We start from the raw sequence: 14054 nt of genomic DNA, 5'->3' as shown, positions 1-14054 counted from the left end.
ATAGCCTGAACCGCTGGGAACACCCGGCTCCACCTTGTTAACCAGAGAAAACAGCTCACTTTTTCTAGGAACATTAACTCTTTTTGCAGACATAAGGTAGTATTTAGTGGGTTTGCTCATTAGTCGCTAAGCCTTTAATGGCCTTAAAGAGATTAACGAATTCTGAAAAGTAATCTATTGTGGGTAATAATGTTGAAGGCTTTCCTATAGCTACAGAAAACCACCACAATGCAGGACATATAACACTGGTGCTCGCTTAGATACACCACACACACACACACAATACCCCACGGGTACTCTACTTTTATATGCACTAGTGACGTATGGTAACAAATTTTATATGACATAAATAAAATGGCTAGTGCACTGTACTCTAAGAAATTAAACATTTCTACCATCTGCCATTCTTGCTCAAAAATTAGAAAAAAGTTGGAGAGGTCAACACTACTAAACCAAGTACTAAACCAACTGAGTGAAGTTACCTCAAATTTAACCTAAAATCCAATATTCATTACAGGTTCTATCATCCTGGCAGGAAGGATAACCAATAAAAAGTTAACAGCAGTGCACTGCATTATAAGGCATAGGTGAACCGCATGACCCCACCTCAATGTGAGCAACACTTGGACGGTTTCCTTCCAACACAAACCCCACCTCTCCTACAAATCTCACTCTGCTCCCCTGCTAGCAATAACTCTGAACTCTCACATGTTATTAAAGATTTTATTTATTTATGAGAGACACAGAGAAAGGGGCAGAGACATAGGCAGAGGGAGAGGCAGGCTCCTCACAGGGAGTCTGATGTGGGACTCGATCCCTGGTCCAGGGATCCCGCCCTGAGCCAAAGGCAGATGCTCAACCACTGAGCCACCCAGGCATCCCTGAACTCTCACATTTATAACTCCTACCTCTGTACGCATTTTGCCTTCTACCTGGGATCATACTTAAGTACAAAATATAACTCTCCTACTAGACTAAGCTGTTTGAAGCTTGATTCCACATCACATTCATTTCATGAACTTTTACCATATCAACATCAACTTCACCTCCGAGATATCACTCCTCACTTGCCTAAGTCCCAGGTACAGAGGCTCTGCACCTTTTCCACACACACATTACACACCAGGTCATCTCTATGGTGATGTGATCCACAAGATGGCCTCCAAGATGGCTTCAGTGATTGCTCGTAGTCACACACCTGTACCAGGGATGATCTGTATGACCAATAAAATACAGTTCTTGGGTTCTCTCTCTGTAGGATGGATGAAAATCGGGTCATTGGCAGCTTTATGGAAAGGCCCAGGGAGTAAGAAACGGATACCTCCTGCCAAAGACTACCCAAATCAAGCTTTGAGATGACTAGAGCTCCAGTCAACTGTTTTAATGCAAACTCAGGAAAGACCCTGAGCCAGAACTATGTAGCTATCTAGTCTCAGATTCCTGACCTTTAGAAACTCTGTAACATAACAAATGTTTGGGTATTTTTTAAGCTGATAAGTTTTAGGATATGTTAGGCAACAACAACAACAACAAAAACGTGTGAATTTGTTACCATATGTAAAGCAATCTCCATACCACCTTCATCTAGAATATTCTGAGGCCCACCTCTAACTTCTCGAGGTTGAGATCCAGTGACGCTTATCTTTAGTGAAGATGCTTTGGATCCTCCCTCACCAGAATTACTCTTTTCCCTTAATTCAAATTGTATGGATCACTTTAACTATGGAGTCAGTGCATCTTCTGGTGCAGTGAAGGCTCACAGGCCTGCATCCCACACAAGCCAGCAACTCCCCAAGGCACAGATTAGGTCTCTACCTCTCATTAACCTAGTCAAATCAAGGATTCTCCACCATCCCACATCCATAAACAGAAAAAAACTAGAAAGTTATATTATTGGACATTTGTTAGGGTTGGGATGATCCCCAGTAATAAAGACTTGATTAACTGTGGAGAAGCTTGCTGTAGTCAGGGACCACATTTGGAAAATGGGAGGATCAGAGAAAGAGGAAAAAGGAATAAAACAAAACACAGACTGGTCCTGAGAAGAATTCAATTTTTCCTTCCTTTCTCTACCCCTACACTTTCTCTTGTAAGCGCATCAGAAGAGAATGGAAAAGGAGGATAATTGACGGAAACATCGTATTTGCACATTCACAGAGGAAGTGAGATGAAGCAGGTGGTTCAGGAGTCAAGAGAACAACACCCTCCAAGTCAGCTGCCAATGGCTTCCAGCACCTTGTCGTAGTGGTCACAGAGCATGAACCTGGGAATCGGACTGATTTGGGTTTGCATCTTGATTCCACATTTAGGACCCATAAGACCAAGGAACAAAGCATCCACTTCTTGGGCCTTCAGATCTCCCACCTGTAAATTACTACAAATTACTAAGGCAGTTTTTGAAAGGACTAAATGAGACAATCTACAAGTTTATATGAAACATCTAGAAGGCTGCATGTTCTCTCATCCCCTTCACTTCCCCTTACTGGAGCCAACCTTCAGAATCTGTGCCCCAAAGAGAAGGGTCTAAACCCTAACACAGTCAAGTCATCTCTATTTGTCTTTGTTGCTATAAATCCCAAAAGAGGCTCTAGCTGGGGCGCCTGGGTGGCTCAGTCAGTTAAGCAGCCAACTCTTGGTTTCAGCTCAGGTCGTGGGATCAGGCCCTACATTGGGCTCTGCACTCAGTGGAGTATCTGCTTGAGGATTCTCTCTCTCCCTCTGCCACTCTCCCCACTCACGGGCAACCACTCTCTCTCTAAAAAAAAAAAAAAAGAAAAATCAATCTTTTAAAAAAAAGAGGCCCTACTGTTGGAAAGACAACCTTTCCAATTTAAAAGTATGGGTACTTTGGAAAACACATTTTCCCTTTGACCAGAACTCATTAAAACTTAGCAAGTGGCCACCCATAAGCATAGTCCACGCTAATTTTTTTTTTAAGTTTCATAGTTAACACAATGTCCACCACATTAAAAGCAACCAACTGATCAATCAACTAAAAAATTATCATTTCTAGAATTTACAAGTATCACAAAAACCTACTCTGGGGACTAGAAGTATATAAAGATTAAAAAACCTACTAAGGACTAGATAGTTCCATTTTCAACATGAAGCACATGCATTAAATGTTTATTAAGATTCTAGTACATTCCACCGTATTAGGCACCAAAGCAAACAAAAACAACACGCTTTTCAAAAGAAAAAAGTGTTATTTATGCTCTCATTCGTGAAATATACACATTACATTTTTAAACAATCATAAACATCACAGTTTATTTGTGAACGAATCTGTAAAATTAAATCCGTGGAAAAGACTCCAATATTTAAGTTATATAGATATATAACAAATTCTATAATTAGTTTTAAAGAAAAAAGTTCAAGGAATGGTCAGAACCAACCAGGTCATTTACCCTTCTTCAAATGAAAGTCATCCTTGTCAGGCACATGTTTTTTTGTAATATCTTGTTCTCTTCTCTACTATGAAGAATATCACGTTAACAATACAAATAATTAGTCAGTAAATTATATCTTAATGTTACCAACATACAAGTTTAGGATTCTGCAATGGGAAGCCAAATCCCAAGAAAAATAAGACAGTACTTTAAAAAAATACTCAACAGTTAAAAACAGCAGACATTTTACAATACAGGAGGCCATAAAGACACTGATCAATAGTCATCAGAACCAGCAGGGCTCTCCAAGCTAATCGAGGTTAAGTGACCTTCCGCTCCTGCTCCCCTCCCTGAAGGGCCTTTGTCACACAGCTGGGACCAGCACCAGCTTCTCCATAGCAACTGCAGCGAGCCCTGTAGCACTAGGAAAAGCATCAGATGCCTCCCCTTGTATTAAATATGTAGAAGGCTTCAGGATAGTGGTCTTCTTGGGAGGGAGTTCATGGAATGCTCATGTGGCTCAGAGCCCACCGCCACCCTTTTCTCAAAATACCTTTTCTGTCAGATTCACGGAAATAAGCCCACAACTGGTTCCCTGAGACTGCGGAACTGCCTTCAGCATGGTGTTCGGTGCCCATCTTAATCAAATCGAAGGAGTTCCACATTTTTTTAGGTCATCTCTACCCCTTTGGCACCTCATCCAATAAGTTGTAACAGAAAAAAAAATCTAATAAAGCACTGTACCTATTTAAACCCTAATAAGCTCCTTAGATCTTGGTTGTTTGGAAAGAATTAACACTGTAATGGGTCACTCTGTGGGTTATTTTTTCATTTGTTTCCACACACCACATGAGGTTCCAAATGCACAACTGTCTCAGGCTCTGCTGAAGTATTCTGGGACAAGGAGGAGGAGAGGTTCACTGTGTATGTGGGGAGCCCCGGTGTTAAATCGGAACAAGTAAAAAAAAAATCGGAACAAGTTTTGTTACCATTTATGGGGTACTTTCACATGCAAAAGCACAAAAGTAAATAATAGATATGCAGGTTTCCTTACAATAAAGTTTCTTGGCTTTAAAAGGAGATGCTCCCGAGAAGCTCAAAGATACACCAACAACATTGGCAAAGAACAGCTTGTAGCCCGAAGTGACCAATATAAGCAGATTTTGACAGCAAGTGATGATCTTTGAGCACACTTGGCAGTTGTCATCATAAAAGTCTTTTTTTTTCTTTAAAGATTTTTATTTATTTATTCATGGGAGACACAGAGAGAGAGAGAGGCAGAGACACAGGCAGAGGGAGAAGCAGGCTCCAGGCAGGGAGCCCGATGTGGGACTCGATCCTGGGACTCCAGGATCACGCCCTGGGCCGAAGGCAGATGCTCAACCACTGAGACACCTGGGTGTCCCATATATAAAAGTTTTAACACTTTTTCATGGGAAAACAGTCTGCATGCTACAGACAAAACAGGACTACCAAGGAGCTGCTGAAATGCAAGAACTCCTTCCTCTGCTTCTTTTTTATCTAAAACGTAGCTCAATGCCTGACACACAGCGAGTGCTCCAAGGAATGGGTGACTAAGAATCCTAAGAATTTTTCTCCTTCAGGAGAGCTGCACTTTATAGGACCACCTCCACGTCCAGTCACTTTTGGGAGCACCATTAACCAACAGCATGGCAAACTAGGAAAACCTAGTACAGACATTACATTTTTTACTCCAGGAATAGCAGCTTCCTCTATATGGTAGGCCAACGCCAGATTAAATCAACATTTTTCACTTGCCAGAGGCAAAGGAGAAAAAAAAAAATTTTTTTTTTCTGAAACTGAACTTAAAAGCAATGCCCTTTATTCTCAGATTATGATCTTCCTGATTTGAGAGGGTGGAGAGGGGTGTTAAAAATCTCACACTTATAAAAAGATGGTGGCTTTATACTGGCTGATTTTAATGACTTGGCAAAACAAGGAACTGACAAGCCAGCATGAGCTCCCCACCTCTAATTCTGATTTTACCTACCTAGGAAATCAAACCTATTTGCAATGGTAGTGCTGAGATGTAACACCCACCTACTTTGCCACAACCTACCTAAGACTGTAGCCCCACCTAATACCTGCCAGACTCACTTAACACATATCGTTGCCCAGGGCAGAAAAGAAAAAGAGGAATAACTGGTTTAGGAAGTGGAGGATACAAGAAATGCTACATTTGGTTACCAATATGTAGAGTCTGACAAAAGGAAGGACACCCAGAATGGAGAAGTCTAACAATGACTTCACATTACAAGATACACTTGGACCTATATCCTCTATAAACTTGACATAAGCGAGCCATTGTTACCAAGGGCAATGCTTACCCACCAAGTGTACCGTGAGTGGAAAAAATGGTTGGATTATCAGTTTTAGGAAGTCTATAAAAAATGAAAAAAGACTGGCCAGCAGCCCAAAGCCCATTTCAAGCTGAATTTCCAAAGAGCCCAATCAGCACATTTTTACAATTTTCCTAGCAACTCCGGTTTAGGCCCAGCTTAGGAGGATAATGAATTACTCAGGGCTAGGTGTTAATGTGGTAAACATCATAAGGAGTCAGGGTGACGTTACCAACTAAAACAAAAATAACATAAAATATATAAATGCTCAGCAATTTCACTTCTCCATACTACCCTAGGCAAACATGCTTGCCTAAAGGATGGATAAACAAAGACGCTCAGTGCTGCAGTTATTTATAATAGTTTTACAAAATTCTGTAAAGAACCCAAATGCCCATTAATAGAAGTTAAATTAAAGCATATTTATACTCTGAAACACTATGCAGCAGTTAAAAAGAATGAAATGATCACAGTGGCACCCGATGACTCAGTCGGTGAAACACCCAACTCTTGATTTTGCCTCAGGTTGTGAGATAGAGCCCCACATAGGGCTCTGCGCTGAGCTGAGCATGGAACCTGCTTAAGATTTTGTCTCTCAAAAAAAAAAAAAAAAAAAAAAAAAAAAAAAAAAAGATTTTCTGTCTCTCCTTCAACCTCTGCCCCTCGTGCCCTCCACACTCTTTTAAAAAAAAGAGGAAGTGATTGCTAGGTACTACCACAAAAAGCTCTCCACAAGACAGAGCTGATAAAAACTAGAGAAGCACCTATAGTACAATAGTATTTGCCCTTTTAAAAGGCACACATATGCAAAAATCAATTCTATGAGTGTTCCCAATGTGTGGTCCCTGAACCGGAGGCACTGATATCACCAGGGAACTCGCTAAAAATGCAAATTCCCAGGCCCCACCCCAGACCCACTGAATCAGCAATCTGAGTCTACTAATATGTTTAGACAAGCCCTCAGATGCAAACAAAAGCTTGAGAACTGCTAGTCTACACAGGTCTATATTCAGGTCGCTAAGAAAAGGACAAGACTCTCACCAAATGAGGTGTCTGAGCAAATATCTTTATCCATATTCTCTTGACCCGACCCCCCCATACTGCCTTTTTTTTTTTTTTTAACAAGAAGTGTTTTCGTGCATTGTTGCACTGTTCCTATAAATTAAAAGTAACTTTTTTTTAGATACTACAGCTACTGGGAGGGGATTGGAGAAATGGTTAACCATGCAATTACGGTAGAGGAAAAGCTTATGGGATAGGAGAATGGAGGTTCCCTGTGAGCTAGTGAAATGTTGGAGCTCACAAACATCATGAAAAACAAGCCAAGTTAGGAATTTTACTCCAGAATTCTCAGGAGTGTATCAGTGAGTTCAGCTGATCTTACTAGCATCTCCCACAGAAAATGTACACGATGGACACTTAGCTACCAAAGAATAATGCAAACATTGTTTTGGAAAAGCTGAAGTTTCACAAAATCTTCTGTTGTCCTGTTTTGTTGATTCCTTTGCACTATACTCTGCGGTGGACAATGCTGCTCCCAGGCTTTGCTGTCATCTTTATATTTTCTGGGGCTGCTTCCTTGAGCAGCAGGGAAAAGGAGACAGGAAACAGGGCTTTGAAATCTAAGTAACAAATGTAACCCTCTTAGCCCTGACATCCCTTTCCAGGTTGTGGGGTCTGGAAATGCATAAACTCAAGCAAACACCTACACCTGTATTTTATTTCTCACCAACTTCACAGAAGTAAAATGGACCATTACTGCCAATATTTATAAACAAAGATGCACAAGTGTAGTCTGGAATCCACTTTAAAATAAGGTTATGGGGGGGGGGGGGGTGGCACCTGGGTGGCTCAGTTGGTTAAGTGTCTGCCATTGGTTTAGGTCATGATCTCAGGGTCCTGGGATGGAGGCCCGCAAGGGGAGCCTGCTTTTCCCTCTCCCTTTGTCCCTCCCCACTGCTCTTGTGCTCTCCCTCTCTCTCATAAATAAATAAAATCTTTTAAAAAATAAACTAAGGTTATGGAAAACTATAATATAAAAATAGGATTAGCTATAGTTAATTTTCAGCAGAGAGATGGCAAGTAGGAGATAACCTTTTAATCTCCCTATTATTGCTACAAGTCATGTTCCAAGCTAGGAATAAAAATAACTGGTACTTTATAAAGAATTATGAATTTTCCACTCAAATTTTTTTAAGCGAGAAGCCCATTTGATGTCCAAAATGCAGGTATCACCCTTGACACACATCCTACAACAGCTTAAAAAGCCAACATCTAACACAGCCTAGATATTCTTACCTTAACTCTGCGATAAAAGATCAAGTATAAGTTTCTCTCTCTAAAACAAGTACTCTTCAAGTTTCACTGAAGAGAAAAAAAGGAATAAGAGTACATTCTCACTCCTGGGTTTTGGGAACATCAGCTCCTTCAGTTTCAAGCTTTATTCTCCTAGATATTGCGAGGTCATCACAACCCACTTGTTCTTTGACACAAGCAAAACCCCATGCTTAAAGTGACTGCAGACCTACAAAGGAACAGCTGTGTGCCATTCAATGATCTGGGCCATGCTTCTCCATGGTACAGAGAAAAATGATCTCTTTTTTAACCTGAAAGCATGCATAGTTTTCCTTCTCATCTCCCACCATTCAGCCAATTTTTTTTTTTCCTTTAACAAGGCCAACTTTTTAGCCACATCCATTTAAGAAGCTTAGGTTCTTTACCTAGCGAAGATGAAACAAAAAGTTACAGCCTCATAAAATAGAAATTTCCAAGTTTTTAAAAAAGAAAAGATTTAACACTACATCAAGAATAATAAAGAAAAATACGATTTCACTCTGGAGAGAAAAAGACTTAAAACTTAAGAAAAAGACCGTAGTGTCAGGCATCAGATATATTAAGAGATCATCCTGTAATATGTCCACTGTAGTAGATCCATTCCCAAATGAGTCAGGAAGCAAGTGAAAAGCAAGCCAGGATAGAATTGCCTTTATGTCAACATCTGTCAGAGAAGGACGAAGCAATTACTGATAAGCAGCTTTCAGTATAAACAAGAGCCCTTGTACCTCTCTGTTACGTCGATAACAGAATGCTGCAACCCTGGGGAGCCTCTACCTTCCTGCGCCCCCTTCTAGAACAGACATTTCTGAATACTTCTGAATACTGCCTCTACCTCCCCCCACGGCCACCCACCTCAGAAGCAGGTCCATCCTGAGCATCTTTTTCCTCCCCTCCTCCCCACCCCAGCTCTCCAGGGACGCTGGAGGACCAGGCCAGCCCGCAACCATGACTAACAGAATCACATGGGCAGAAGCCAACTCCACCTGGGCTGGCATGAAGCAACCTGAGCAGCACGTTGAAATGAATGAAATGAAATGCTGCTATGAGAACACCTTTCCTCAACACCCCAGCCCCCCGATCCCCCCCCATACCAATTACATTTACTATCCCAAACTGTGACTGGCAAATCCAGCTTTCAAGAAGATCTCTTCCATGAGAGAAGTCAGGCACAAGCAGGTCTCAGGGTCCCTTTGAACAGAGGAAACTTGATATCTTGAAGGCCTGCCAAAGAAAGCAGCCTGTGTTTCAAGTCCGAGCTTGTGATTAGGAACCTGAATAGTGACTGGACAGGGTGTGTGCAGGGGAGAGGCAGGAGGGCTGGCGGAGGAGTATGAGTGACTACCGGAAATGAGGCCTGGGCTTTGGTTTTTACTTTCATTAAAACGTGTTTATGTTTCCCTTAGCACATCTGTCCCTTAATTAACAGGTATTTTCAAAGAAGGGATGATGCTGAGACACAAACAAATAAATGTGGGAGGCGGGGTGCTTAAGATGACAGAGGTCTCTAGGCCCCTCTTATTTAAAAGACGTGTTACGTTGCTTTGCTTTTATACATTTTTGTCCCCGAGGATTATGTTTAGCTTGGGGGGGGGGGGGGCGGGCGGGAATGATAAAGAATTACTGCAAAGCACTGAAAAATACTATACACATTTATGGCTGCCTGAAGCTGGAGATGCCAGGTAAGTGAAGGAAGCTAATGGCAGCCACAGTTGCTTCCTAAAAAGCCCCCCCCCACCAAGGGAGCTGCCCACTGGCTTGGCTGGAATAAGCAGAGGTGTATTCAGCAGGAAAAACTAATTCCTCAAAAGGTGCTGAAGTTCCCTCAAGTGAGTCCTACAGGGGTGAAGGGAATGCTTCTTTTCCAGCACTTCCACTCCCACCTCAGCACGGCCTTCTCCCCAAAACAGCAATCGCAAGACCTAAACTGCGGACCCAAGGACTCTGGCTCTACTGGCATCCAAACGTGACTCATCTCCAGTTAACACAAGGATTCACAAGCACAATCCCGTACGCTGGAGACTTGGTTTTATTAAATAAATCTGCTCCATTTTAGCAAATGTATGTCTGTAACAAATCCATTTAAAATAAGGACTCTTGGGGTACCTGGGCGGCTCAATCAGTTAGGCATCCAACTCTTGGTTTCAGCTCAGGGGCATGATCCTGGGGTCCAGGGATCGCATCCCACATCAGGCTCCCCATGGGGAGCCTGCTTCTCCCTCTGCCAATGTCTCTGCCTCTTTCTGTGTGTCTCTCATGAATAAATAAATAAAATCTCTAAAAAAATTTTTTAATTTAAAAAATAAAAATAAAATCACATCTCTCTACATGACTGACAGGTGGCAAAATATTGTAAACTGTATGATACTGGGTAGTTCTTTAAGTCCCCCACACTTCACTCCCCCTTATCAGTAAGATGGAAAAGGAAGAGTCCATCTGAGCAGAGATGCAGAGAAGCTCAAAGAAGGCATCTGCTGCCCTGAACTGCTTGGCTGGAGCCAGGACCAGGCATATACTGAATACATCGTGAGCATCCCTGCCAAATAAAATTCCTCCTTCCCACATGATACTGGTTGAAAATAAGTAAGAATTTCACATTCTTCCAAAGCTGAAAGGCCCAAACCATCCCCATCTCACCTTCTGCATCCTTCCAGTCACCTTTGCAACCTCTAGAGAAAAGACCAAAACTGCCACATTCTGTGGCAGGGCGCCTCGTGAAGGGCCCACGAACTTTATTCTTTTGATCAGCACAGAAAACACAGATGTGAGGTAGTGGTATTAATGGCACAATGGACACACGTTAAAAATTCCCCAATGGGTCTCCTGGGGGACTCCATGGGCTGTGGTCCTGACTCCTGATCCCAGCTCAGGTCTTGATCTCAGGGTTGTGAGTTCAAGTCTCACACTGGGCTCCATGCTGGGCGTGGAGCCTACTTAAAAACAAATTCCCCAAAACTGCATTTTATTGTCAAAAGCAAAAGGGTGACTGGGGGTGAACAAGCCCCCGGGTCAGGAGAAGCAGGACAGTCTGAGTGCCGGAGGCTCGTGGTACAGTGCTCTGTGTGCAAATGTGGGTGAAAGCCCCAGGAGCCCAGCCCGGAGGGACTGCCCACCGCACAGCCTCCTCCTCCACTCAGGGAGCTGGAACACTTGCTGGTGGCCAACATGTCCAGAATCTAAGGTGGAAGTGACAATATGACAAGTGTCCATACTCTGGGATGACACGGGATTAGAAATGCGATTGACTACTTCCCTCAATTCCTTCAATTGATAAAGAAAAATCAAAAGTTCCTCTTCATCTTCCAGTAAATTTTAAAAACTATGCAGCCTCTTAGTGTTTCCACTCTGCCCAGAATGCATAAAGACCCAAAGAGTTAAATAAAGTGTGAGTTCTGAAGATTCTAACGACTAATTTGAAATATTTTGTCTAAGCTTTGAATCATTACACACATGCCGAGAGAGAGAGAGAGAGAGAGAGAGAGAGAGAGCGCCCTAAATTAATGTCACAGGGGATCCCTGGGTGGCTCAGTGGTTGAGCACCTGCCTTTGGCCCAGGGCGTGATCCTGGAGACCCGGGATCGAGTCCCACGTCGGGCTCCCTGCATGGAGCCTGCTTCTCCCTCTGCCTGTGTCTCTGCTTCTCTGTGTGTGTCTCTCATGAATAAATAAATAAAATCTTAAAAAAAAATTAATGTCACAATAGCAATGAAATTAATTAATAATAAATGAACAAACTAGGAAATCTGTTACTCGGGGATTTTTTTATTCCCTCAGAAAAAACGTTAATACTAATAGGAAACATAAAATATCTTGAATAAATCCATGAAATAAAAGCAAAATTAAAAAAAAAAAAAAACAACAAAAGTCCTGAGTTCTGTTTTATGACCCAAAATGGGGAAAGATAGAAAGGAGCGGGAGAAAATGGAAATTCGGTGGAGATAAAAGACAGGAAAAGAGAGGAAAGCTGAAGGAAGGAGGAAGAGCAAAGTTGGATGACAGACCCACAGAAAGTGTGGTGTGCAAAAGAGAAAACTGACAGGATCCAAAAGACAGATGTGTGATTTGTAGTTTACACTTCACTCTGGATTTTGAGGAATTATCAAAGCTATCAAGTGCACTTGGGTGTTTCAGCAGAGTTCACTCCTCTTCAAATTTAACAGCTACGGTTGCTATTATAAATAGAATAATCAGACTAGGAAAACATCATCAGACCAGCTGCAGTGACCACAGCCCCAGCCAGAGGCAAACCAGCAAAACAGCAACCCCCCTCCCAGGACTGGAGTCCCTTCTGGAGATTAAAAAGAGGAAGTCTGCGGGATCCCTGGGTGGCTCATCGGTTTGGAGCCTGCCTTTGGCCCAGGGCGTGACCCTGGAGTCCCGGGATTGAATCCCATCCCAGGAATCCCACGTCGGGCCCCCTGCATGGAGCCTGCTTCTCCCTCTGCCTGTGTCTCTGCCTCTCTCTATGTCTCTCATGAATAACTAAATAAAAATATTTAAAAAAAAAAAAAAAAAGAGGAAGTCTGAAATTGGATTATAATTCTGGGAAAAAATAAAAGCCCCTAAACCAAGAGCAATCTGTCATATTATCTTTACTGTTAGTCAAAATTTTTATCTAATCCCTGAAGCAATGGGCAATCCATTTTAAACATCATCATCAGAATAGATTTGAAAGGTATGTTTCCCTTCCAACAGTGACCCGAGAGAAATAGCTGGTGGACTCCTGTTTGGGACCTGTCACTCTGGACTGCAAATCATTTTTCAAGAGAGCCTTCAAGAGAATATTTGACAAACCCAGGCACGCTGCACAAATGAATCCCACAGCCAAGACACTCCATGATGGAAGTGAGCACTCACAACTTCAGATTCGCCCTGAGAAATCACCAGTTTAAAAAAAAAAAAGAAAAAAGAAAAAAAAAAAAACAAGTTACAGCTTCACTAGGATTTGGCTCAAATGTCACCTCCAGGGGAAATTGCTTCTCTGGCTCTCATACCACCCAGAGAATGTGTAATACTGCACTTTCATTTTGCAAGTATTTAATAAGTACTTACTCTCTGCAAAGCTGTTACCATTAAAGTGAATTATTGCTCATAGACTTGAGCTCCTTGAAGGTCAAACTCCAGGGTATGACTATTATAATACATTTTGCATTAAAAGCATCTTAACTAAAACCAGTGACATATACAGTAATAGCAAAGCCAGTTATTCTCCCCCTGCTTCTGGCTTCTCTCTTTTTACAAATGCGCACAGAGGTCAAACTACCACCCTCTTTGCGTTCAAAAACAAAACCTGACACTGGATACTGGTGAGCAGTCCCACCCCACCCCAACCCATGGAGTCTGAACCCCTCAGCATTACCTACCATGGGTCCTCAGCACCAGCCAATACCCAATACTCTTTCTGGCCCATCCACTTGGCTCTCTCCACTTGCCTCTCCACCGCCCCTGAAAGTTGAACTCCCTCTGTCTTAACTTCCACCTTCCTCTCTCTGCCCTGAAATGTTCACATCCAAGTTCTGCTCTCCTTTCACTCCACTTTCCTACCCCTCCCCCGCTCCCCCCACACACACACTGGGCCATCTCAGCAACTTAATAGCTTCCAAGATCACAAGTCTCCCAAATCTCAACATCCTGCCCAGCTCCTTCTCTTAGAGATCCGTATTTCAACCCTGAACCTACCCACATAAACGTCCCATGAGACCTGGGTAGTGGTTTTAAAACATGTGCCCAGAGCCACTGATGCTCTTCCCTCCCAAAGTGGAGTCAAGTCTCACCTCCTTCTCCTTGAGTATGGGCTGGCCTCTGCTGGCACATTTCTAACAGAATGAGGACGAAGTGATGCCCGAGGCGAAGTCATAAAAGCCACACAGCTTCTGTCCACCTCTCTCTTAAGAGTCACACCTTGGGAGCCCTTAGGGAACACACAAGAAGGGTGGGCATCCCGGGGCTGCCCACTGTCAGGTCTACAGCA

General features: G+C 42.6%; 1 protein-coding gene across 3 annotated transcripts in view; it reads right to left on the bottom strand.

Annotated features, from left to right (window-relative positions):
* The window catches only part of TPD52 (tumor protein D52), a 107832-nt gene that overhangs the window by 81925 nt on the left and 11853 nt on the right, over positions 1-14054 (bottom strand). The window contains exon 1 of one of the 3 annotated variants that reach the window (XM_077876466.1): positions 13447-13678. The exons of the other annotated variants lie outside the window; for them this stretch is intronic. Coding sequence (XP_077732592.1) covers positions 13447-13663 — 217 coding nt within the window. The 5' untranslated portion in view covers positions 13664-13678. Of the gene's footprint in view, positions 1-13446; positions 13679-14054 lie in introns of those variants that run through there. 3 annotated transcript variants of the gene reach the window in all.

Source organism: Canis aureus, chromosome 28, assembly GCF_053574225.1.
Source record: "Canis aureus isolate CA01 chromosome 28, VMU_Caureus_v.1.0, whole genome shotgun sequence".
In the NCBI taxonomy this organism is placed as follows: Eukaryota; Metazoa; Chordata; class Mammalia; order Carnivora; family Canidae; genus Canis; species Canis aureus.
This window is presented reverse-complemented; position numbering and strand designations above follow the sequence as displayed.